This window comes from Dromaius novaehollandiae, chromosome 20 (assembly GCF_036370855.1).
Source record: "Dromaius novaehollandiae isolate bDroNov1 chromosome 20, bDroNov1.hap1, whole genome shotgun sequence".
NCBI classification, from domain to species: Eukaryota; Metazoa; Chordata; class Aves; order Casuariiformes; family Dromaiidae; genus Dromaius; species Dromaius novaehollandiae.
The window spans coordinates 4,585,070-4,610,304 of NC_088117.1; the positions used below are offsets into that span (position 1 = coordinate 4,585,070).

The 25,235-nt window shown below is 44.7% G+C and overlaps 1 protein-coding gene across 1 annotated transcript; it reads right to left on the bottom strand.

The window, feature by feature from the left end:
- Positions 1-1,947: 1,947 nt before the first annotated feature.
- TNFSF15 (TNF superfamily member 15) lies at positions 1,948-23,779 on the bottom strand. The gene is made up of 4 exons (XM_026113863.2): positions 23,073-23,779; positions 16,457-16,508; positions 15,784-15,831; positions 1,948-10,339 (listed from the first exon to the last, which is right to left on the bottom strand). The coding sequence occupies exons 1-4, from the start codon at positions 23,268-23,270 to the stop codon at positions 9,912-9,914; spliced, it is 726 nt and encodes a 241-aa protein (XP_025969648.2). The 5' UTR covers positions 23,271-23,779; the 3' UTR covers positions 1,948-9,911.
- Between the last annotated feature and the right edge of the window lie 1,456 nt (positions 23,780-25,235).

Sequence of the window (25,235 nt, forward strand, 5' to 3'; positions counted from 1 at the left end):
GGGGCAGTAACAATGTGATATGCGGGAGATCAGCCCTATGTTTATAGCCGAAGTGAGAATTATCTCTACTTACAGATAGAGGACAAGGTCCTCTTCAATCTTTGTCTCATCCCTTCTTTTAACCTCTTCCATTAAAGGAGTAGAAGTGGATGATCTCTGAAGGTAAACTACTGAGAGGCTGCCATGAGTAAAGTGGTGGGAGCAGAGTCCTGGTGACTGTCTAGTTCCAGTGGACCTAGAGATTTGTGCACAGATGCTGGCAGTCTTATGTGCTGTGATATGTTTCCTACCTACTTGCTGGATAATTCAGTGGCAAAGAAGAATAGTCTCACTGCAATAGCAGTAAGCTGTTTCATATCTCCATGTTCTTGTTCTGGAGATTCACCTGAATTTACATGCAGAGGTCCCACTTTATTTTCTTCAAACAGTTCTTTAGCAAGATGATTTCACTAGGGTATGTGCAGCACTTCCTGCTAACTGTCTCTCTGAAAGGATATCATTTTTCATCCTTTGCTCTTGGGAACCCATGAGAATAGGGACCTGCAGTAAGCAAATACTTATTCTGCATGATTTAAAAGATGGTCATGCTCTGGCAGCTGTTGGCTTGATTATATCTTTATAGGTCTCTTCCACTTTGGTCTCTGCATGCATAAATATGCCTCTACATTGGGTCTGTAAAGGCTAGCTTGAATCTGTGGGTGATGTTTGTGCACCTCTGTAACAATCACCTGTATGGACCATCAGCAGGGAACAACGAAACTCTTGTTCTGTGGTATAAGACAGTATTCTCTTTATTTAACTACTGTGTTTATTCTCTTGGTGGGGGAGGAGAAAGACAGATGCTTTCATATTCCATTGATTATTGAAAGGAGAGAACTGCAAGGGCTGGTGCAGGAGCCAGCTTTGGGCTCTGATTGTAGGAAATGCTGAGCTGCCTTTTCTATAGGCCACAAATAGAGCAGCTTGTGCAAACAGTTCTTTCAGTTCAGAATGGAAGGCATTCAAGGTGTGATTCCTACTACTTAATCTTAGCTGTGTTGAAACATTTCCAAGCCCTCTGCAGTCAATATAGCAAGGGACATGTCTGCTAGGAGTGAGTCACCCCATCTCTTGCTGTTTGACTACAGAGGAAGCTAGACTAAACACCTGACTTGCAGATAGCTAAAATTAGAGTTGGCTTCTACCAGCAGGAACCCATGAACTAACTGCATTACTGTAGAGAATAGGATTTTTTCATTAGTGTTTTTACAGAAATGGTAATTTATGGAGTTGGTCAAATGACTCCTATTGCAAGCAGTAGGAATTTAGCTCATCTGCGCAGAGTCCCTCTTTTCTGAATCAAATGTAGTACTGCTCAAATGTTTTCAAATTCTAAATAAATCTCAAAACACAGTGAGGCTATTACTAAATCTTATTTCTAAGCAGAAAGCAATTAAATGTGAATTCTTCATTCCAAAGCAAGGTACATTTTCTTTAGGATGCACAGACTTTTTCTTCTGCTAGTAAGAGATAGGTACTCTTAAAAATGAAGGTGAGATTCAGTCAGCTTTGACTAGGGGAAAGAAATGGGTAGTGAGACTATAATTTTTCTCCAATGGCATGATTGTATATCTGGGTAGAATTCAAAATTATCTAGTGTAAGACATTAAAATAAAGGCTTGTGGGAATGTGTGAAACTTCTGACCTTGGATGAATAGGGATAAAATTCACTGTCCCTGAAATCTTAGAATTAGTAGTTTTCAGTATGTGTTGCTCATACACTGTTCCTTATGAGTAGTCATGCTTAGAGATATTAATTGCTTATATACAAAAAAGTACACACATGAAACCATGTATGACATGGAAAATACAGGACACCAGTCACTTTGGCACAGATAAATGTCTGTCATTCCCAATTGTTAGTATAAGTACTTAGTGGATTTATTAGAATAACAAAAGACTCTTAGGTCAAGATGAATCAAAATGGTTTTACTTTTTTTGCCTTGAGACAAAGCAGGTTTTTAAGAACTGTTTATAAACTTTATTGTCAGAAGGCATTAAAGCCATCTACTAAAAGAAACAGCTAATACAATAAATCTAAAGTTCACTCCTTTTTTACTTTTTTTACATAAAATTAAGATATTTATACATAGTGTCAATAAATATGCAGCAAACACTTTCAGTGGCCTTCCTGATGTTTTAACATAAAACTCTTCAATGAAAGCATAGCTTGATTTGTGCAAAAATAAGAGCATCTGGAAAACTAGTTTAGTTCATAATTCAGCAAAAAATCCAGATGTTCCAGACTTACAATGCATAATGAACTGAGATACAACTTTGTAGGCAATGCCTTTCCTGCTAATTTACAGGGCTTAGCAGTAATGTTTACAAGACAATGAATTTAAAACTGTCGCCATTGATGGACTTGGCTCCTACTTGCACTTTTTAAGAGACTTGTACCTAGTTTTGCTGCCAGGTCTTCAAAAGAAACCAAGCAATGGAGTCATAACTTCCTTTGAAAATCTGACATGCTGAATGCTTTAGAAAAAGTCACTCTCATTTGGCTGCCTGTTCAGTGGCTCAAATTCTTATAGCCTGCACCAGTCCCCTGCGTGTGCATCACTTCCAATTCATCTTAATTTGTGCTCCATTCTGCAAGTTGCTTAGGAGACTACTAAGAAGATGGAAAGTCTCTGTGCCCTGCAGGAGTGAACTCCATGCTCTGCTGTGAAAAGCAAACATTAAGTGTGATATTGGCCTTGTCCACAGCTCTTAGAAAAGGAGTCTTCCTGCAAGAACAGTCCTGCAGAACAACAGATCCAGCTGTGATTGAGCATCTTGGCCAACAGACAAGACCTAAGAAAACTAAACTGGTGTGGGGAGTCTCATGCTCTGTGGGGTGAATTCTGTAGAATACATATATATAAATATATGTATATCAGTACTAAGCACTATGGATATTCTGCCCAGACAGGAGCTGGATAACTTTATCAAAGCTCTCAGAAAATGTGTGCAGTGCTGGTCAGTAACTGTTGAAGACAGGTGTCCTTCACTGAATGCTACAATTATCTTTACTGGCATTTAGTTAGCAAAATATTGTGTATCTAATCTTAATCCATCTCTGTATAGCTCTGGAAGAGCAGCATCTCAAATATCCCCACCTTCCCTAAAACATACAGCCTTTTGGAAATGTCCATCTTTCTCCACTCAATAGAGAGGCAGCCTCTAGAAATTTTTTAAGATAGACACAACTTCTGTATGATGGGCAAAATGAAATACAATGCTTGTGTGGAGGGACTGTGTGTGTGTCAATGTATTTAGACCACAAAGAGGATGTTAACTCGGGTTTTATTCCATATGGGTAAGGGAGAGAGTAATACAGCAATAAAACAAGGGGTTTCAGCTTGGCTTGAGCTAAAGCAGAGAATTAAGAAAATAATTTGCATTTGCTATTCTTGAGGTAACTATTGGATTAACAAACCTTTTAGGTGCAGGTGTAATATAGAAGAAAGTGGTCTAATCCCTACACTCTGATTAGCTCCTGGCTGTTCTACTGATGCAGCCACCCACAAGCTAGCAAAACATCTCAAGCATGTGAGAATGGATGAAAGCCAGGACAAATACATTTCCTCTGTTAGAGCTCCTAAGCAGGAAAAAAATCCCCTTCTTTCAGCCAGAGCATAGGGTTCTTAACCAGAAATCTCTTCTGGATCAATTTCAGAATTACACCCTTAGTTCAAAGCCAGCAAAATGACAAAAATTGTGGAAACCTAAAATAATATGCCTACTGGGAGAATTTTTTGGTTTTGCTAGCGGAAAGAAAGTTTTTTTGCATTCTTGGAGCTAGAGGACTTTCTGAGGCAAAGATAACATTACTTGGGATAAGAAATACAAATCTAATGGATGCTATTTTGTTGAAAGCCTAAGGAAAGGTCAATATTTCCTAATCTGGTTGTGCCTGGTAGCCAGGAGCTAAGAAATTGGGAGCACAAGCTCCCAGTGGCCAGGGTGCTTTTCTGTAAGGCTGTGGATAGGGCAAACATGGCTTTTTGGCCAGGTGACAGTGTTCAAAGGTGGCTTGAATGGCCTGGTTTGCCTCTGCCTTGTGTGCCAAGTGAGATGTATCCATCCCGGCCTCGGCGGACTGGGAGTGCAACTAGGATGCAGTTTCTGATGAGCACTGCTTTCCCCCGAGAGTTTCTTTTTCAAAACAGACTAAGAAATAACAAAAAGTAAAAGAATAAAAATAAAAGAAACCAGCTGTTCTCCACACTGCAAAGGGGAGAGGACTGGGAGAGGAAAAAAAATTTCTCAGTCCTTGCTTTTTGTCGTTTGAAACAAGTCTCTATGGAAACCCCCAGGGCAAGGAAGAAAGTCTGAATCCGACTTCACTCTGGTGGGGCATCTGCTTTTGTTTCTAACTGCATGAAGAAAGGGTCATCTGCTCGTTAGCACAAAGCAAAATAGGTTTCTTAAATGTTAACATTGTCTGGCTGCATTAGATGATCGCTCTTATTGGGGTGATTTGGTTAGTGCTTTCAGAAGGGGACCAGCATCAGAGATACTTGCATTAACTTGCATTTTTATTATCATAAAACTTGGAAACAAGAAGCTAAGTCAGTTCTAATGGTAAAGATGCACATCAGTACAGAAGCACAAGACAACATACAATCACTTATATGAAAATACATAACAATAGCAAAATGCTATACTGGTGTCTAATACCCAGATCTGGGCAAAAATTCTTGACATTGTTTGATTCTTCTAAAGAATGAATTTTCTCCTCATTTCTCATCTGAAATGATTGGCCACTCAGGAGATTAATAAAATGAAACACAGAATGGTCAGTTATACCATGCAGAGGTGAAAAATGAAATTTCTTGAATGCAGTTTAACTGTGTTGGTGAGAATACCATTGAAAATCACAAGAGAATCCCTTAATCTGGTCTGTGCTGGCAGTTCTGTGTAGCCAGGTAGTGTCCCTTCATACTGGGGATCTGCTCAACCTAATATTCCCTGAACAATTATGTCTGAAATCACCTCAACAGCTTAATTTTTCTCTTCACCATTCGGGATATGTTTTGCTCCAGAACCTGCCCTTTTGCTTTCCACCTCTAGACTAACATGCATATGCTGAGCGTGGTACAGACGAGCCCTCCTTCGTTTGGAGGGTTACTTCTATAATGGTGTAGTCAAGGGTAAACACAGGTAAAAGATACTTTATCTGCTTTCAGCTTGAGCAAAGAAGATTTGAGTCCTCACATACACCGAATAGGAAAGTTGACCCACACTTTTTTCTTTTTTCTTTTTTTTCTTTTCTTTTTTTTTTTTTTTTTTTTTTTTTTTTTTTACAATGACACCCCTATAGCCACATGCTTTAGGTTAAATATAGCACAAGTATATGTTGGCAAGACTGGAGCTGTAATTATTTGTAGATGAGTGATTTAAATATGTTTACATATCTATACACAGAGAGTGAGTTAATTTTTATTTGCCAAAACTTGGTTTTGAAAGGAAGGGGAAGGGGGTGGGTAAGTGAACCTTTTTAACAATTTGGGTTATAGTTAGTGTTTATGGGGATGAAGAAGAAGGAAGAAAATTACTAAAAAACTAAAATTTTGATCAGATTTTGTATTAAAAAATGTTTTTCTCTTCTGAAGTTTGTGTTGTGAAAAGTGCTATTTTTTTCCCCTAGAAGACATAAGGGTCAACCTCAAATCATTTAATTATTATTAGTTCATTTAGCAGGAGCTGCCTATTTGACCCTTTCCTCCCAGTTTGGATTTTCTCCTTAAAAGTGTTTTAGTTTCACATCCACCCAAACAAAAAAAAAAAAAAAAAAAAAAAATCAGTTTGACCACAGACTGGAAGGTCAAGGTCACTTGTTTGCATGGACAGATTTCATCATGCTAGCTTTCATTTGAAAATGCTGATGCATAGGCATTTTCACATCTCCAGAAATGATTTACATTAAGAATATTTTCTAATTCAAAGAATGTGATGAATTTCTGGGAACCCTTCTGTCCATATTTAGTTTTGGAAAAATATGACAAGCTTGGGTTTAGGCTACTTGACATGTTCCCCTTTGAGTCGCACCTCTGTCTTACTTAACTAGCTTTACTCTGACTTTGTGCCACTGACTTCTGTGGAGGAATCTGATTTTCACTGGGGTCAGAATCAGCCCCTATGTGTTTCTTATAAATCTGCCGTTCGTTGTCACTGTTACAGAAATATTATCAGCACTGAGGGGGAAAAGAGAATTTCCACCAGGGTAGGGGTGTGGGTTAATATGCCAGCACCACTTTAAAACAAGTAATGCCAGAAATACTACTTTCTGCTATATACAATATGCTAGTGTGCTAAATGTGCTAGAAGCTGGTTTGTGCAACAAGATATGAAAACTTGATCTAAACGGACTAAAATAAATAGTTGTTTGTGCTATGGAGAATGGGACAGGAGAGTGACAGCTGTTACCGAGCCACAGCAGGCAGATTCTGGCTGTGAGATTTATCATCAGTGTAAAGTGGACACAAATTATATGCCTTGTGATAGAAAAAGCTCATTATTGCTCTGGGGATTCCTAGGACTTGAACAGAATATATACAGGTATATATGTATGTTTTTGTGTGTGTATACATACATACCATAGGACTCTTATTATATGCCAAATACTGCGTGCACCACTCCTCTCTCCCAGAACTCGTTTTTCCATGATTCAGTGCACTAGGCATTGTCATGATGACTCAAGAATAGATTTTATGGAAATCTGCTCTATAGACCTATAAGGACTGCATTATGGCCTCAGAAGAATGCTACATCATCTCATTGTATAAACAAAAAGATTTCTGAATTTCTGTAACTGTCTTGGGACAGCTAGAATTTGCACTCCAACTTTCTCCAAGAATAAATCAAATTCATCGTATATAACACTTCATAGAAGCTTTCCTACCTAATTGCTGAGAATCACCTGTCCTGGACAGGTCACTTGTAGGTTTTCCCTGTATGAGCTCTGTCATGTTGTGTGGTGTGCCAGGCACCGAAAGACTGTGGCAAGCTGCGAGACAAAACTAGCTAGCCGCTAATTTCATGTTTTCATGAGTTCAGACCCTATTATGGGCACGTAACTAAGGGATCAGAATCTCAGGACTCGGAACATGGGGTGCTGAGGGAACGCTTTTGGAAATATGGTGGAATACAGAAAGCCTTAGAGTTTCTCAAAGAATAATCCCCATCTTGAACGGTCAAGAGCAGGATTTCACTAGACTTTACAATGGCAGAAGGGAACAGCTGTGGTTTCTGAGTAGCAGAAATGGCCCAGCCGAGGGGATGAGCGAGTCCTCCCTCTGACAAGATCACCCTTTCAGAGGAGCAACAAGACCAGGCCACTGTGTGCTAGGTGCTGGATGGATACTTCGGGAATAACTATTTCTGTCCCAAAGAACCTGATTCTGCTTAAAAGAAAAGCCTGAAGAGATGGAGGAAACACATGAATGAGGACTTAAAGATGAAAGTGAATCTAGCTAATAAATAGTAGGACGTTCTGGCCAAAAGTGTTTGCGCGTACCAGCAGTAACATTGCCTCTACTTTCTGCTTCCCTAATCTGTTTTCAGGTGCTGTTCTCTGTGATGCAAGATGATTTTAAGAGAGAAGTTGCTGTAGGTGATTGCATAATTGGACAAAGAGGTGTCCTTATAGCTAATGGAGAGGGGAGAAGAAGGCAGGAAGGTGTCTGGGAGAAATGGACCAGGAGGACTGCTGAGATGCTGGTGGGGAGAAAATGAAGGACAAGTCAAAGAATGAGATGCTAAACTATAACAGGGTGTCAATGCAGAGGTGTTGTCCAGGTTTCCTAGTTCAGCAGTGTTGCACAGTGGACCAGCACCCAAGGACTAGACTTGAAAGGAGGAGCTGGAAGCAAGGAAGATGCCCACTGAGGAAAGAAGTGCAGGGCAAGATGGAAATATCCTAGCTTTTGTGGCATGTTTAGTGCTATCTCGGTGTAGGCAACAGCAAAGGTTGACTGAGACCTACTATGGGACCTAGGCACTGAGGAGCAGGGAAGTATGGTCAGACAGCCTGCTTTTCCGAGATAGTTTACTACCCAACAGGTCTGCTAGGTTGAGGAACAGTCACGTTGTCAGCACAAAGGTGCTTACACCCCACTGTGAAGATGCAGGGATCGTGGTGCTGCCTGGCTCTTCCACCTCCCTCTGCTCCTTGGCTCCCATGTCCCCAGTCTGCCTTGGCCTTTCCCTGTGCTGTATGCTCTAGTTGTGCTAGTGACTTTTTCTTGTCCACTCAGACAGATCTTTTTGTAATATATAGTCTCCTGCTAGGAAAGGCGTGCTGTGGAGGGAACAGCCTGGCCTCTCTGCCTTCTGGGGGGGGGGGGTTGTTTCCTGTGGAGAATTTCTCTGTCTATGTGACCTCTTCAGCTACAACTCCCCATGCCCAGTCCTACGTCCTCCCCAACCTCAGTGCCTCTCTGACACTAACAGCTTTTGGTACCACCATGGCTCTGAATGAAAATGTTAAGCTGTCAATCAAGCCTTGCTGTGACTTCTGGCCGCAGAGCAGAGAGCAGCAGTAGTACCGTGAGGCAAGGCAGGAAGCAAAGAGCTGCGGAGGGACAAGCTTGGCCATTGGCCAGATCCTGCAGATGGGCAGGTTGGGAAGCGCTCAAGTGTGAGAGCTTGAGACCTCCTAGAACTTAGGAGTGTAAAGCTTGAATGTATTAGAACATGACTTGAGTCATTGCCAGTGATTTATTTATTGTGGGAAGAGAAGGAAAGCTGGGGAATTTCCCTGGGACACCGTAAGGTCTATGAAAGTAAGGAAGTGCAAGATGGGAAGCGAAGCATTCCTGAGCTCTGCGCCTGGCTGGGGCATGCCATGGTCTTGCCTTTGGATCTTCTGACCTTGTGGAGGGGCTGGCTGGTTGCCAGCCTTCACCCTGGGAAAGGCTGGGGAGCCCTTTGTCTTTAGGGGACTGCTGTAGCATTGACAGTGGTTGCACGGAGGGCACCAAGAAAGTGGTTTCCTTAACTGCACTTGCTTTGCGTTCCACAGAATGGAAAGCAAAATATTGCAGAGACTTCTCTTAAAATTTCAGTAGCTGCCTTAAAACTTTCGAAAAATTTTGCCAGATTCTTCACTCTCCTTGCTTTTTATGTTTCCCAATGTTAGGATTTGAGAGAGACATCTATTGTTGTGCTGAAACAAAAAGTGTTTCTGCGTGTTTCCTAAAAATTCTACATAAAGGTTTGGGGCTGTACGTTGACTTAAACTGTAAACAATTTCCTGGAAAAAAATTTCAGGTAGCTTCTGCAAACCACAAGGTATAATTTGAATCTACTTTACAGGGAAGTTGGAAGGGATTAATTAGGCAGTTAATGATTAAACTGGGCTTTATATTAGTGCAAAGTCTATTCATAAGGAAATGATGAAAAGTAATTACCTTTTAGTACACAGAATCTGAAGAAAGGTCATGTAAAATTATACTGGAAATGCTGGGGAAAGTTTAAAATACTTTTCTGAGGTGAGGAAATGGCTTATTGGCAGTGTAACTACTGATATAGCTCAGCTGTATTATTCAAGATCAATATTCCTACTCAATATTCCTACCCCACAAATGTAAACTGTTCCTCCCCAGTTTACAAAATTTCAGAGAGCTCTCAGTTTTTATCTGCAAATATATTTTCCTTCCCCCGACTTCAATTTTTCTGGGGCTTTTGGGCTCGCTCCAATTCAGCCTGCAGCTTCAGCTTTCCCTGCCCCTTAACTGAAGGATGCAGGGGTGCTGGGCTGCAGGTGAGGGACAATGCAGAAGGTTAAGAGCACAGAGCAGCACCCCGAGGCATGCTCAGAGTCGAGGTTCACCAAGTGACGTTGGGACCCAGGAGGGAAGCCCCTGCCAGCTGCTGCCAGAGCCCTACAGTAAAAAAGCACCAAAGAAAGTTTTGTGCTCTTTAGTGTAATCAACCAGCTTGATGTCGCTGACGTTGACCATTAGCTTGTCCCCTGCTTCTAGGGAAACCACAGCGCCTAGATAAATAGGCTGGAACCAGCTGTTCCCTTTTTCAGTGAGGGTCTTGGTGCCAGTCAGCAGCTGGGTGGGCTCGGGGTAACTGTCAGTGACTTTGGTGATGATCTCAGTAACAGAATTTGTTTTACTGGAACTTTCAATGGGCCCTCGGAAAGTGACCTGAGCATAGACATAGTAGTCCCCAGACACAGGTATCACCAGTGTGTTGCTGAAATAACTCAGGTTGTTCTTGGTAAAGGCCAAGCCGCGCTTGTCTTCCCACTGGAGGATCGGCAGCTGGTTTCCCACGGTGTTGGCAAAGTCTTGTTTTTTCACTGCAGACAAGAGGAGAGGAGATCAGTTAGTTGGCTCTGGCCAGGGAGACAGTGCTGGCTGTACATAAGCATGTGCTCCGAGAGCTTATCTCTGCTCCAAAGGGCAAGCAAGTTAAATAGCAAGGCAATCAAAATGCTAGGAGAGAAATATTCCTGTATTACAGGCAGAAAACTGCAGCAGAGTTGGCTGCAGGCTGGACTGTCAAGCAATAACTGGCCTAGGCAAAGTCACATAAAGGGAACTATTGTTAGAGGGAGGAGGCTCTGGGCCACCATAGTAATCAGGAGCCAAAATCTTGGGGTGCTTTTAGCAGACCTTGGCCGGTGCAGGTTGGCTGAAATCATATTTTCTAATGGCCAAGTCTCACGGTACTATGTGACTTTACCCTGCAGGTCTGGGATGCTATCTTAGCTATTTACAGAGTATAAACCTTAACCTTAAGTGAAACCATCACTGGGACACTTGCGCAATTGGGTTCGTGTCTGTACCTAATTGTTGAGGACTAATAAAAGTCACTGGAGCAACATATTCTTCACTGGAGATGGATTGTAACTGTGTCAGTGTAGTGCTAACAGAGTAATAAACACTACTGTGCTTGCTGAAGTTTCACAGTGACCAGGAGGAAAGTCAGTCAGTCATCCCAGACTATCACTGGACACTGAGACATTTGAACTTTTCTCCCTGCTAAGCTGCTTCTGAAGGATGGAGACAGGGTTCGTAAGCCTTTGCCTCAAACTCTTGGTTCCATGTGTGCCTAATGAAATCTCTTGCTCTGGAATTGCTTTTGGTTTACTGCTGTCCTTTCATTTCACCAAAAACCCAGAAGACCCTGCTGTGCTTCCAATTCCCAGAACAACACATTATATTCAAACCCAGCTAGACTGCCACTTTTTTTTTTATGTTTTGGTGGAATAAAACACTAGGTTTCATGTATTACCCTCATCTTTCCTCCAGGCTTTTTCCCAGGCTTGTGGATAACTGATTATTTACAGAGCTCAAATTCTGCCCTCGGCATTGGTCTGATCCAAGCAGGGGCCTGGGAACTGCTTTCCTCCTCCTCCCTTCACCTCTCCTTCATCATTTCAACTTTGGCTCACACTATGGCCAGAAGAATAAGCCCTAGCCCTTGTTCATTGTATCTGCAAGGGAGCAGAGGAGTTTCCTGTGCCCGTTAGTGACTGCCACAAAAAACTGTTGCAGTAAAACAGCAGCTGAGGCAGGGAAGTAATAATAAAAAAAAATTTAAAAAAAGGAGGGTGGGGAACCCATGAGATTCTGCCATGTATTAAAAGGTACTTGTAAAGTCAATGTTAAATGTCAAGAAAGAGGGAACCAGCTGGTTTCCAGGAAACTAGACCTTTCTCTTTTGCATGAGCTTGAGTTAATATTTGGAGGTGATTTTCGGTCTGTATTTGGGCAGGTGTGCGTGGGCAGGGAGGGAAACTGAATGCAGGTGAGGAACAGCTTTGAAATGCTCCTGGCAATAACCATTAAGTTTATCCTGAGTGAAATGAGATTCAGAGAAACTAATGGACTCAGCTCCCAGCAATGTCCTTTTCCCCCATCTTTTCTGACAATCGATAATCCGTAAGGAGACAGGGAGGTGTTAGGAGTGCAGTATGTTCTCTGAGCAGCACAGCACAAGAACGGCTCTTCTCAGCCTGCCTCTCAGCAGTGCTGAAGTATTGAATCTTTCTGATCTTTCCCCAGGAGTCAAAGCACATGAGGGTATTTCTGCATGGGTGAATGGCAGGGATTGTGATAACAAGCCAAGCTACATTTAAAGTATTACAAGGACTGATGCTCTGAGCCAGTGAAGCTGTGCCTGAAAGAGGAATGACAGAAAGCAAAAGGAATTGTGGTCTGCCTTCACCCTCATCTACCTCTTGGGCGTCTAGGGACTAGGCTGAGTCTTGGCAAAAGCTAAAGCGGCATTTGGGCCATTGTAAGGTTTGTCACAACTTGCAGTATTATCTCTCACAGATGAGGTAGTAGCAGGGGAAAGCTGCTTTGCCATGGAAAGGACCAGAAAAGATTAGAAAATTTCCAAAAAACACCCTGGGCTCTTTTCCATTTTGGGAAGTTTGGGGAAAAATTGAGGAGAATCTGCATGTGAAATGTCTTCTCTCTGTGTACAATGACGCATTTAAAATGTCAGTGGCACTCAATTCTTCAATTTCTTTTATAACTAACAAGTATCTCAGATGAAGTGCATGATTTCATAACCTCTACAATTAGGCAACTAAGTTTTATAGCTATAATCTTTCTTTTAGGTTAGAGCTCATCGTATTGATGCTATTTTCAGACTATTTTTTCCATGTTTTAGAGACATGTCAAGAGGCAAAATGCACATTCAAGGGCCTTTGAGCCAATATTGTTCCTTTTCTAATAATAGCTGTATTAGTCATGTATTTACTTCACAAATATACGCAGCAGTACTTCCTGCAAAAACACATACTATGCTTATTATTAAAAAGTAAATAAAATCTGCTTTTAACAAGAGTTTAATAGCTATGGTTACTTCAGCTTTTTCATGTGCATTTCACTTTTTGCATCTCTTACATATGAAATTTCTTTTCCCCAAATCCCTTTTTGGTTTAGTCCCCTGCTGGGGAATCCTTTTGCCTGGCAGCTTTTGGGTGTCCTTCTGGTGTATTGGTGAACTTCTGGGATCCTACAATGCACTGCCCTCACCGGTGTGAGAGTGCGATGCTGCACGCAGCCCTCAGGGCAGATTCCTCGGCTGAGCAGGAGACTCGGGTCTGAATCTCCCATATAGGAAGGCTCTTTTACAACACGTACTGCAATGCCCAGTGGCTGAAAGATCTCGGAGTTGTTCAAGACTGTGCCCTGGCAGCTCCATGACTGACCTTAAAAGGTCACTACATCCAACCATGAAGTGGAACCAGAAAGTGATTTTCTGCCCAGATTTTGTGGAAAGCTCAGATACTATTGCAGCAGGGTAAGTGCTAGGCAAATACTTGGTGGAGTTCCTCGTACTGCCACCAGCTACAGCAGAGTTCATCCAACTGGCTGGTGGCAAGGAGGAATAGGCACTGGTCTGCATCCTGACTTGAACTGCAGCCAAGTAAGGGAGAGGATGGTGGCATGGCATGCTTGTCAGCACCGATAAATGTAAAGCAGTGCATAGGGCAGGATGGGGATAGCCACCCAGGGAAGAGATCTTGGTGCCAGTGTGGATGAGTTCTGTGTGTGCTGAAAAGGCCAAGAGCATGTGGAGAATTATTCATAAAGGAACAGAGAACAAAACATCAAGTCATTCTAGTACTGCTTAATTCGGGGGACCACTCTCATATAAGTACTCTACTTAGTTCTCATTCCCCTCACTCCCCCGCTCTCATCTTCAAAACATATTTCTAAAACTAGAGGAGGATGGAGAGGTGCAACCAGAGATCTGGAGGAGCTTTCCTGTGAGGTGAGAGTGTATCAGTCTACTACTTTCACTTTCCAAAAGGTGCCTGAAGTGGGGCATGTAACAAAGCTCTAAAGGTTAATTATTCCCTTTTCATTTTCTGTGCACCATTCACTGTTTCTGAGTAGAAAAACAAGGCAGCACCCGAGAAATTATTATGCAACAAGTTTAAAGCAAAGAACAGGAAGTACTTTCTGATGTATGATGCATCATTAAGCTGGGGAGCTCGTTGCTGCAGGGTACCATAGAGGCCAAAAATCTACTTGGGCTCAAAAAAGGATTAGCCAAATCTGTGGAAGCTAGGTTCTCTGATAGCTGTGTTATGCGGCAGTCCCCTCAGACCCCTAATTCTCCCTTGTACAGAAAAGGAGCAGGAACATCCTAAGCACCTCTGCTTGACCAAAGCTGCTGGGTACAGGGCACCAAGCTGGGTCAGACCAAGCTCTATCACTCCTACAGTCAACGCTTGGATGTTTAGAATGTTATAGGGACCTTTCAAAATGCCACTAGCTTTTTCCTTATCAGGCTCCCTGCTATGGCCAACAGTGCCTGGGCCCAAATGGCAGGCCACGGAGGACACTGTCCTGCAGAGATTGCTGAGGGAGGGACTGCTAAGTACCTTTTGCAAGTGGAGGGCCTGAGGAAATTTGAAGCAAACTGCTGGGTGCTTCCCAGAGGTAACTGGATTTTTGTGCAACCTAGGGAATTTCCCCATCAGCAGAGCAGTGCTTTGGCTGCTTTTTTGAGTCAGCGGCACTGGGACCTCTGAGTCTCTCTCTGTCATGTGGAAGTCCAAAAGACTTTTATTAGTAGACCTGGTCCTTTTGCTCTTGCAAACTTGCATTTAAGCACAGATGTGTTTTGAGCAAGGATGGGTCAGTTTTGGGGTACTGACAACCTGCATAGAAAAGGGGACAGGACTTAGGATGTGTGTTAGCAAGGAACTTGTGGACAAGGGAGAGTAAATCATGCTCTTGGAATCGGCTCAGATGCACTGATCTGTTTAGCACTGTTTGTAAATTCACATGAAGCTTTATGCAACTTCTTGCATGCTTGAAGTTACTAAGTGCTCCCCTGGAATACAACGCAGTTTTGGAGGAGTTCCTGCAGCAAGCTGTATTTTTGGGAGATATAAATTGCTTTATACAGGAGAAGTTCAGAGCAGTCAGAGCCCTTCAGCACTCAACCCCATCCACGTGGGAACCAGCTGTGCACTTGTTACTCTTCTCTGGTAATCCCTGAATTTTCCAAGAGGGTGGAGCTGGCTAGGGTGGGGGATGCCTCAGGACAGTACCCTTGGTGTAATGCCAGCTGCACTTTGAAGGTAGAGGTGCTGAGATCGCAGCCTTTCAAATGCTGTCTGTCCCTCAAAAAGGTATGATAATCCCCCCTCCGTGTCAGTGCTATGAGATATTGCCTTCCTCTTCATAAGGTAGATAGGGGCTCAAAGAGGTTCAGCTAGGCCTAACTCTTTCCTTGCTTCCTCAGATGTGGTTTAGAGGTGTCCTCACCAAAAACAGGAAGTTATTTTGTGGGAATATGATGCGTGTGAACCGAGTCAGGACTTGCAAAAATAAATAAATAAGGGCTGAAAACTGACCTTATTTGATTTTGCTTCAAAGCTGGTTCTTCCTGATTCACAGTGGTGTGAGGGCTCTCTGGAGCTTTTGCCATTGATTTTTCCAGCAGAGCTCAACAGATCACTAAAATACCAGGCACTTATTTAAGCTCAGTTACAAGAGCTGGTCTGAGGGTTTGTTTCATTGAAAAAAAACCCAGTCTGGAAAAGCAGCAACGTTTCAACTACCAGCTTCTGTAGACCATTTTACGCAAACGCAAACCCCAGTAGATCTGTTATGGTCAATAAAGCCAAGCTGAAAGCTTTCTTTTCCCTATGTTTCGTGGTCTGCAACACCTGATCCTATTAGACCCGTGTGAACTCTGATTATCTGCATTACAAAATCTGCTGTAAAACCCAAGGGAAATGCTTCATTTTTGAACAAACATTACCTGTCAGGTGTGCTCTTGGCTTTTCTGCACTGGAAAGCATATCTGTACCTAAGAGGAGAAAGAAGAAAAGGGTGTGAAAGGATGTTTACTGCTCTTCAAATCAATCAGATGTGAGGAGCGATTGTTCCCCAGAGGAAAAATGTGTAGCCTCTTTCCGTTTCCGCATACGTCTGAGCAGGGATTTATTTACTGGGACTGTTTATTGACATAGGCAGGAGTTATGGTAATAAAATGCCTTTGCAAATGACTGAGCTTTTCAGTCCTGCTGCGGCACTGAACATGAGACTTCAACAGCACAAATTGGAGCAGTGTCTTAGTGCAAGGTGCGGGGGGAGGGAGGGAAGTGGGGGGCCCAGCTCGCCCGTGCTCGGATGGGAGCGTGGCGTGCGCAGGCTCTCTGGCATTCGCACTTTTGCAGTTTCCTCAGTTCAGAAATGCTTATCCTTTACCTATGGCCTCAGCTATATCCTGTCTCCCTGACTCTCGTGGCCCAGGTTTTTGCCCGTGGTCTGCCCTGACCTGCGTGGCTTGGGAGGAACTTGGGTGGTGAGAGCGGAGGGAGGGTGGGAAGGTGTCTGCCCTCAGGTGCGTTGCAGCAGGCTGCTGCGGCAGCAATTGCAAAACCTCAGTGAATGATGGTGTTTTGGCTGGTGGAAAGGATGGACAAACTTACCAGTAGCCAGTGCCCGCTGCTTCAGAAACAGAGAGCCCCTCTCATCTGCGACCTGCAGAAGAGAGTTGCAAGCAGTTAGCTCCCAGTGCTTGGGCTCCAGACGTACACTAAATCCACAGAGAAGTCCTGTCTGATTTATCCCAGGAAACAGCTAATGTTTGAGTAAAGGTTTCATGTAAAAGGACAAGCCCCAACAGAGCTTTGTTTCCTTGCAGGAACTTCCTGCTGTCGGCTTGAAACCGCCTACCTCTCAGAAAAGGTGCAAGGGACAGGACCTGGGGGCCTGTTGTTGCTGCTGTGTTTAACCCCGTGCTTGACTGGAGGCTGAACATGCCCTTGGCATGACTGAGGAAGGTCTGGCGTAACATGCTGGTATAAAATAGCCCTCACCAGCCATCCTTTGGGATGGTGCATCCCTCCAGCACTGCTGGAGCATTAGAGGTCTCCTCTGGCCCTTACTCTGTGCAAGGAAGAAGCAAACAGAAGTCAGGGCATGGTGAAGTGAGTGATTCCTCTTGCTTGAAAGCTCGGGGAGGCTTAGCTGGCACTCAGTGCCAGTGAAGAGAGTTACTGAGGTGTATCAGCTGCAGGGCTGGCCTCTTGCTCGCTTTCCTTTGTTTCAGACTGCAAGTCTATGTTTTAGGTCTGTCTTGAATTTTGGATAGTCTTCTAGGAAGATGGACAGGAGCTGAACAGGTTAGAGGCTGCAACTGGCAGAGGCCTGAGCCACAAGGCAAGCTGGCACTTAACCAAAGACAGGCTTACATTTACTTGCTTCCTAAATTGTCCCCTAGAGCTGAGCACCACAACGCTCTTCACACAACCCCACGTGAACATCCAGCTGCACAGCAGAAGCGCATGGCCCTGGGCAGAGCCAGGCAGTAATGTTTATGTAGAGCAGCTCAAAGCAAAGCTGGGTTTGTCTATCTTGTGCCTGCCAGGGCTGGTCCTTCCTCAGTCACCCTTTGACACAGCCAGCGGCTCCTTGCCTGGTAACGGTCCCCTTAACTCAGGCTGAAAATCAGCACAGCTCCTAACTGAGGGAATTAGGCTGCATGAAGCTGAGTGTAGATCTGGCCTATGCTAGGTGTGCAGAGCACTAAAGTAACAGTATCCCTTAGGCTTTCCTCAGGGCACAGCTAATTGCAGGTCCGTGCTGACGGCCCGGTTGCAGAAAGCAGGTAGACGGGGCTGCGCAGCCAGCTTAGCCTGCAGGATCTGGGCTGTTGGGAACCCCAACCATGCAGCATCTGTCAGGAACGTGCTTGTGTTGTCCAGTGTGTTTTGTAGACAGCTATGCTAAATGGATTTCCCTGTACATTGGATAAGCTGCCACTGATCAACTCTCAGTTAAGGATTTGATGCGCATCAGCTAACACACAGGCTGAAATAATAACCTGTAGATAACTAGGCTATCTCCTGGTGGCTGTCTCATGCAACTTCAAACATTACAAGTAAAGTAGAAAATAGAAAATTTATGCTGGCTGGGGCAAGGAGGGGTTGGGATGGAGTCAGACTATCTGCGTTTGGGGACTGGTAGCTGCTCCAATGAGCCAAAGAAATTTAAATGTCCCACAGCAAGCATCCGCGCGCTCTGTAATATCCTGCAGATAACTTGAGTTATAAAATAATGGCTCCAGGACATTGGGAAAAAATGGACAAGGAAAACAACAGGGCAAATTCTATTTTTTTCCCCTTCCCATCTGTCCACGTTTGCCCCAGCCGCAGGGACGTGCTGTCCTGCAGGCAGTGTCTCGCAGAGGAGATGGGGCTGTGACAGTGCCTCACTGTGTGGCTGACAGAGAGGAATGGTGTTGCACTGTGGATGAGATGTCTGGGCCTTTCGTTATGACTAATGACTCTCCGAGGTCCTGTCCGCTTGCGGGGTCTGAACATGACTATATTTTTGATGTGTCACAGAGTCATAGCCAGGCAACTTTGTCCTTCTGGTCGGAAGCTCAAGATCACTGTGGAGGATTTCTCTTCATCACTCCCCCTCACTCTGGGACAGATGCACATGCATATGAGTGTATTTGTCTATCTACACTGTTATCTGTATGACATTGCCTACATATTTATCAAGTTACATATTTTTTAATGACAATAAGTACTATAATGAGCTACAGATCAATCACAAACCTATAGTTAATCACATAACTTCAACCTACAGTTAATCATGTAACTTCAGTGGGACAACTTATGTATTTATAGCTAACCTGTGCTTAAGTACTTTCTGTAACTCGGACTTAGCAATACAAGCAGCGGTGATGGGAAAATAGGAAGGATCTCAAGAAGAATCTTGCTTCTTTTTCAGAAACTCCAGAATGTTTTTTGACTGAAAACTAGGAGGAAGCTCTCTGTGCAAACTTAATTCATTTATTTCCAGGAAACTGGAAATAAGATGGAAACTCCAGCTTCATTAGCTGCATTTCTAGATGCTAAAGGACAGCATGGTGCAGTAGATAAAGCAGGGTACTGGGATGTATGAAATCATTCTGATGCTTGGCAAAGGCATGTTTTTTCCCTAACTGTACTGTTTGATAAGGATACAGACCTCCTAAATGTAAACCTCCAATGTAAAATATTTTAGTGTGTAAAAATGCTATGTAATGGCAAGGTATTAGTAATATTTGTTCTAAATAGGCATGGAAATTATACATGTTTGATGTGGATGTGGTGTATAAAGAGTTTTCAGGAAGAAAGATGTGATGCAAAGCTAAGCAGCATGAGACAGTAGAAAGAAATCATTTATACAATTAGTGTTTTTCTCTATTCTCCTTTCTTGCTTAGCTATGATTCTGAAAAGTTCACAGCAAGGCTTCAATTTGCCCTTTAGTTACTGTGGAGAGACTGTTAACCAGGGCTGAGTGATCTTGAAAATCCCACCACAGAGCTGACTTGGGGACATAGGACTTCTCAAATGGCCAACACAAAACACTTCTAGATGGTTTTGATAACAAGGACGTCCAAAAGCCTCAGTGCACTTGGATCCACATAACGCTAAAGCAAAGGAGAAGAGCTGAACATCTCCTGTTCACCCACCTTGCCTCTCCCACCTCAAGAAAGGGCTGGAGGTGTCCAACAGAGAACTGCACCAGGAAAAGCAGCTTGGCACCGGAGGCGTACAGATTAATACGCAAAACTACTCCTAGCAGCTCCACTACTTTTTTTTAATCACATTTTTGTCATAAGACACAATTTTACAGCCAGGGTCTGTGTAGCACACCCATGGTATGCACACCTGTGATTTTGATAGCTCCAGGGGTGCTACCTGGAGCTCAGGCTAGGCATATCAGGTAGCGGCTGGTCTCATGGCAGTGAAAACTAACTGCGAGCGGGTCATTTCCGCTGTGCCCTGGCATGCAATGCAAGGACTCCGATGGACATGTGCCCAGGGCAGGTGCATTTTGATTTCCCTGGCTTCTTTGCCTTTTAGGACCGTATTCATCAAGCAGCAATGGTCAGTCAGGAGTTTTACTGGCATTAGGCTTTGGGAGGGAAGTCCCACGTTCCTGGGGCTAGATGAAACACTCACTCCCCCTCTCCAGGCATTCATCCATCCTTACACATCAGTAAGCCCTTTCAGCTTCTCTTTTCCGTTAGAGTAGGCCATTAGGGCTTCTGGCTCTACACGAGCATGGTTCTTGCACTCCCTTTCTGAGCTCAGTAGTTTTCTGGCTTGATCCCGTTGATGTGGTAGAGAGATCCAGCCAGAGCTGCCAGGAGTCTAAAGCCTTTCCAGCCCTGCAGCAGCTCCCTTCTCCATTGCAAGACTGACATGGTGCCCAGGCTTGCAGGCAACACTTTGGATTGGGCTAGGATTGCATTTCCCTTTACGCTGGGTCTGGTGCTGCCATGCGAGCAAGCCCAAGTGCCAGCACGTGTGGGGACTCTGTGGTCTGTTTATGGGGTTAGCGGCACGGGTTGCTAAGGCAGGCAGAGATGCGCTCCTGGCTGCTGTGTCGTTCCCCTCGGCAGATCTGCACACTCAGACTGAAACTTGGCTCCCCTCTGCGGGAGGATGCGCTGAAGTCTTAGCCCTTCCTCTGGAAGAATGTAGCCATTTACAGATTTCCTGCTAATAATCTAAGGCATGAGTTATTTGCCTAGTGAACCCTATTTCCTCACTTTGCTGTCTGAGAGCACAAAAGGAAGTGACTGCTATCTCCAAAAGGGAAGCAATGTAGCAAGCCTGGAAGGCGTCCAAGAAAAGCAGCACCAGACTTGAATTATTCACGCAAGACACAGTGTATCACGAGAGAAAACCAGCCATTCGCACATGTTGCTGTAACAACATAACTTGCCCTGCTCTGTCCTGCATTGGCCATTTCTAGAGGAAAAGGTGAGTTTATACCTGCTCAGAGACAGAATGTGACACCACGTGCGCCCACGCAAACACAGATGAATAAACTGCCTCACCCGGCAGGCTAATCTCAGAGGCACACCCCTATTGCACAACGCTTTGCTGGCTCCCCATCTCCTCCTCCTCGCTTCAGGAGGAACAGCCACGGGAGTTTACTATGTCCACTTCTCACTGCTTGGCTGCGCTAGTCCCTCCCAGGAAATGCTGGTGCTGGTTCCCTCCCTCCTCCCAGGACCAGCCCAATTACGCCGGCAAGCTGGTGTTCTGGCATGTGTGGGCTGAGCTCGGTCCTGGGGCAATGAGAGGACTCCGGCCATTACTCTCTGCTTGCTGCCTACAAGGGTCAGCAAGTGAACACACATCTGATGCAAACTGGTGCCTGCCTACCTGCTCCCAGCATGCCCAGGACATCCACAGTCCCCAGGCCAGGGCCACCATAAGCATCTGGTCTTGACCTAGTCACCTTGGCTCAGGCTCTGAGTAAGGCATCCTTTAGCAATCCAGCTCTAACTCTTCAAACGCAGAGGGAAATGCAAGATGACAAGACTCTAGCTTTTCCCAAGAGCTTTTATACCCCCAAAACGTTCCCTGTTGGCTGAAGGAGTCTACGGCAGTGAGTTGGAGCTGCAGGGCGGAGTGCCTTTGCTCAGCCCGTGACACTCTTTGTGGGGTTAAAAAAAGCTGCACAGGAAGACACGAATGCCCACCTACGCTCTGCTGCTGAAAAGCCCTGGGGATGCAGCCCGTAATCAGCAGAGTGAATGAAAGATCCAGAAAAAGCAGTGTCCACTTTAATTGTAGCAAGGTGCTCCACCCACTTGGCTTGGCACAAACACAGATGGCAACAGGCCAGCTGTGATCATTTTTTCTTCCTCCCTGGGATTTGCAAAGGCTGTAACTCATCACCTTGTTACATCATTGGGGCAATACTATGTGCTAATAATTCAGTGCATATACATGGAAATACATTCTCATGTCATCCAGACTAGGGCACATCTGAAAGCTTTGCATTGCACCTTCTCTCTTATGAAGCTGAATCCACTCACAAAGGTAGACTTTTCTCCATTAACTCTGCCAGACAGGGTCAAGAGCTAGGAATGTATTAGTCTTATCAAGCAGGCTAGCATTTTATTATAATATCACTCCAAGATCCTCAAAAAAGCTGAATTGAACGTCATAGGACAAGGATATGAAAAGAAAGCGCTGCAGGTGTGACTCAGAAGTGCTTTTTTGCTCTGTGCACCTAGTCTAGCTGGCTTAAATAGCAATAACAGGGACAGGGCAGTAACGTATACTTTCACGTGTGCACATAACCACCAAATGAGCCAGCCTAGGCTCCTGGGCAGGACTATCACACCCCTTCTCAGCTAAGCACAAAGTTATAAACAGGTGCCATGTGAGATACTTGCTGCAGAGCGCTGCTTCAGCACAAGGCGCCAGATGTGCGGACCGGAGGTCAAACTGAGGCTAGCCCTTCTCTGCGCATCTGCGGGCGCACAGGCACAGCTGTCAGCCGAAATATCCGCAGGGAGAATGTATGCTGGGATAGAAATTTGCCTTGGAGGCAACTTACTAACATCTTTTTCTTTTGCTGTTTTGAAGTGAACGTGGGACACTGAGGCTAGTTAATGAATTTCAGACCTGAAGCTAAAATTTCTTCCAGCATATATGCATACGTCTTCCTACAACCAGGGGCAGCCCTGCTGAATTCAAAGGCTACAGAAGGAACAGGCACCTGTTTGCAGGCAGGAGCAGGACAGCAGCGGAACAGCGTTGGAAGCAGCTGCATTAGCAAACACTCATTGCTGGAAGCAAAGTGAGTTTAGCTGTCAGCAAAAGACAGCTGAGAAGATCCTTGCATCTAGATAAAGTCTGGATGGAGGGTGAGAAGGAAGGGATGTGAATTTCAGCATCACGCTTGGCAACTGTCCCAAACTGTATTTCTCTTAAGAGTTTCCTGCAGTCTGCCAAAAAAAAGTTTTCAAGTTGTATCTTGCACTGTGACCTTAGTGAATTTAAAGAGAAGAGGAACGAAACCCGTTAGTTAAAAAGACTAAACAGAATAAACAAGATTTATCCCTAGCAGATTGGCTCTGTGTGAGGAAGAAGACATCTAATAGGAAGTTGCTCAAGTTCTCCTAAATCACTCGCCTGTTAGAGAAAAATACAGCTAAACAAACCCAACTCCTGAGATGTTGGAAGCTGCTTTCTCCTCCTCGCAGTGTGGTAGGACAGAAAACGGCAGTCTCTTACCTGGTTGGAGCATGTGCTGGGGGCTCGGAGGTTTCCTGCCAGCAGATAGGCTGTGGGCAGCGTGAGGACCAGCACGGAGAGCAGGCACAGAAACACGCCGCATCGTATTTTCCGCAAATCCTCCGTGAGGTGCATCCTGGAGGCTTGGCTGGTCATAGCAGCCTCTTCCTCCAGGGCTATCTCCGCCACACGGTCCATGCCGGTGCCTGACGTGGGAGCTGCTGTTCCCTGAATGGGAGCGGGACCAGCCAAATCTCTTCTGGCTTCTGCCCTGCATGGAGACCCCCATTAAATAAGAGCTGCCTTGAGTGTGGGAAGGCACCGCACACACACACCCTCCCTCCCAAGGAATGCACCGCCTACAATAGAAACCTAGCTCAGGGAAAGAGAGCACCGCTTTCCCCGCGCTACCCGAGGTGCCTGCTGCATGCCACTGTCTGCCTTTTTTTCTCCCCCCCTCGCTGTGCAGAAGGAAGCTAGGAAAGTCCCAGTGGGTGGAACCAGGATAAACTCTGCTGCTGGGCTGGATAAGCTTGAAAGCTTTTCCGCCTGGCAAAGGGAACATGAAACCAATGGGAGTGAAAGTGAGAAGCAGGGGGAGAGCAGCGGTAAGCGGTGGAGATGAGAGCAGAGCACGGCGTGCAGCGTCCCGGAGCGGAGCGGAGCGGTTTCGGTGCAGCCCGAGGGCGGAAGGGAAGAGGGTTTTAAGGAAGGCCAGGTTATTGCACGTGACCCTGCGAAGGGGTCTGATTCTCACGAGTGTTGCTTCGTTCCCAGATTTTAGCAGGATATGCAGTGGACCAGAGGCTGCGCAGTACCTTTGGCAGCAAACAGTCCCGAATCAGGCCTAAAATAAGGTGCTTTGCATTTCCGCTGCTTTGTTATTTCTCCTCTCTGGACTCATTTTCATGGGGCTTCCGCAGGTGCCTGTTGTCACTACTTGGAAAGGGAAAAATTGTGACCTCACTACACTCGCGAAGCTTGTGCATCACGTTATTTTATGAATAGCTGCTGTCAATGAAAATCAAAAGGGCCTGTTGCCCATCAGCAAACCCGGGAGCTGCTGCGCTATTGATTTCAGAGGAACAAGCTTGGATGGCAGCTCTGTCCGGCTCTCCTCCGACGACTAGCGTGCGTGCCAACCCCGTGCCGCGCGGCAGTGGTCTACCAGCCCTCTGCCCTCCTCGGCACGGTTGAGGGAGGGCTTGGGAGAAACCTTCAGTGGAGATGTTGCCATTTAGACTTGTCCGTTTTTTTGAAAGTTTTGAAGGTTTTTCCCAGGAAAGCGTGGTCTCATCAAAACTGAAACTCTTCGATTTATACATACACACGCACATGCTTGTGTCCATAAACTTCTCCTTTCTTTGCTGGGTAGAGAAACAGGCTGGAAATATTTTTCTTTTTCTTTTTGTGATGATACAGAAGCAACTTTTGGTTTCCCCCACCCCGTAATCCAAAAAACATTCAGATTTATGTTATTAAAAAAAATTATCAAAGACAGAAAAATGTCTATTTTCTCATGTCCCAATCTCCTTGCTACTTCCGATACTGGGAGAGGAAGAACAGAACGAGACAGCTGGTAAAGCACTGAAGGATGTGTGCTCTAATCTGAGCCAAGCCACATAGTTCCTACGTGACCTTGGACAAATCACTGACTTTGTTTTCTTCTCTAATCTGTTATTTGCCTTCACGTAGACTATAAAATCTTGAGGACACAGATTACACTCTGCTTTTGTAGCATCTAGACGTGACGCTAAGGCAGGTGTGGCTCCATCTATCACAAAATTTAAAAAGCAGATAAAAATGTACTGTCAAGATCAGCAAAAGGAAATCTAATTTTTCTGTGGAAGTTCTGCGTAGAGATGTGGCTTTCTTTGTTCCTAGGATCCTAGATGCTTGTTCTAGGGCATAGCATTAAGAAATTAATATTCTTATCTGGGGCATCCATTAATTTTAAGGGGTGAGAGCTAAAGGTGATCTGCTCTTTGTTGTGAGTGCCCCAAGGTGCTTCGTGTACATTCAAGGTATATATATGCCTTACAAGCAGACAGTCACAGATGTCTTCAATCTGTATGCCTGCAAGTCCTCTGGAGTATATTTCTTACCTTCCTTGGAAACTCCGGTGGAGCCAAGGGGACAGTCCTGAGTTAAAACAGCTCATAT

What these genes read in the sequence shown, in the direction of transcription:
- TNFSF15 (XM_026113863.2), bottom strand. Translation starts at nt 23,270, where the DNA reads ATGGACCGTGTGGCGGAGATAGCCCTGGAGGAAGAGGCTGCTATGACC. An exon ending in CCAGCACATGCTCCAACCAG is followed by an intron (nt 16,509 to 23,072) that starts GTAAGAGACTGC and finishes TCTCTTCTGCAG; the next exon opens with GTCGCAGATGAGAGGGGCTC. An exon ending in GCAGCGGGCACTGGCTACTG is followed by an intron (nt 15,832 to 16,456) that starts GTAAGTTTGTCC and finishes TTCTCCTCTTAG; the next exon opens with GTACAGATATGCTTTCCAGT.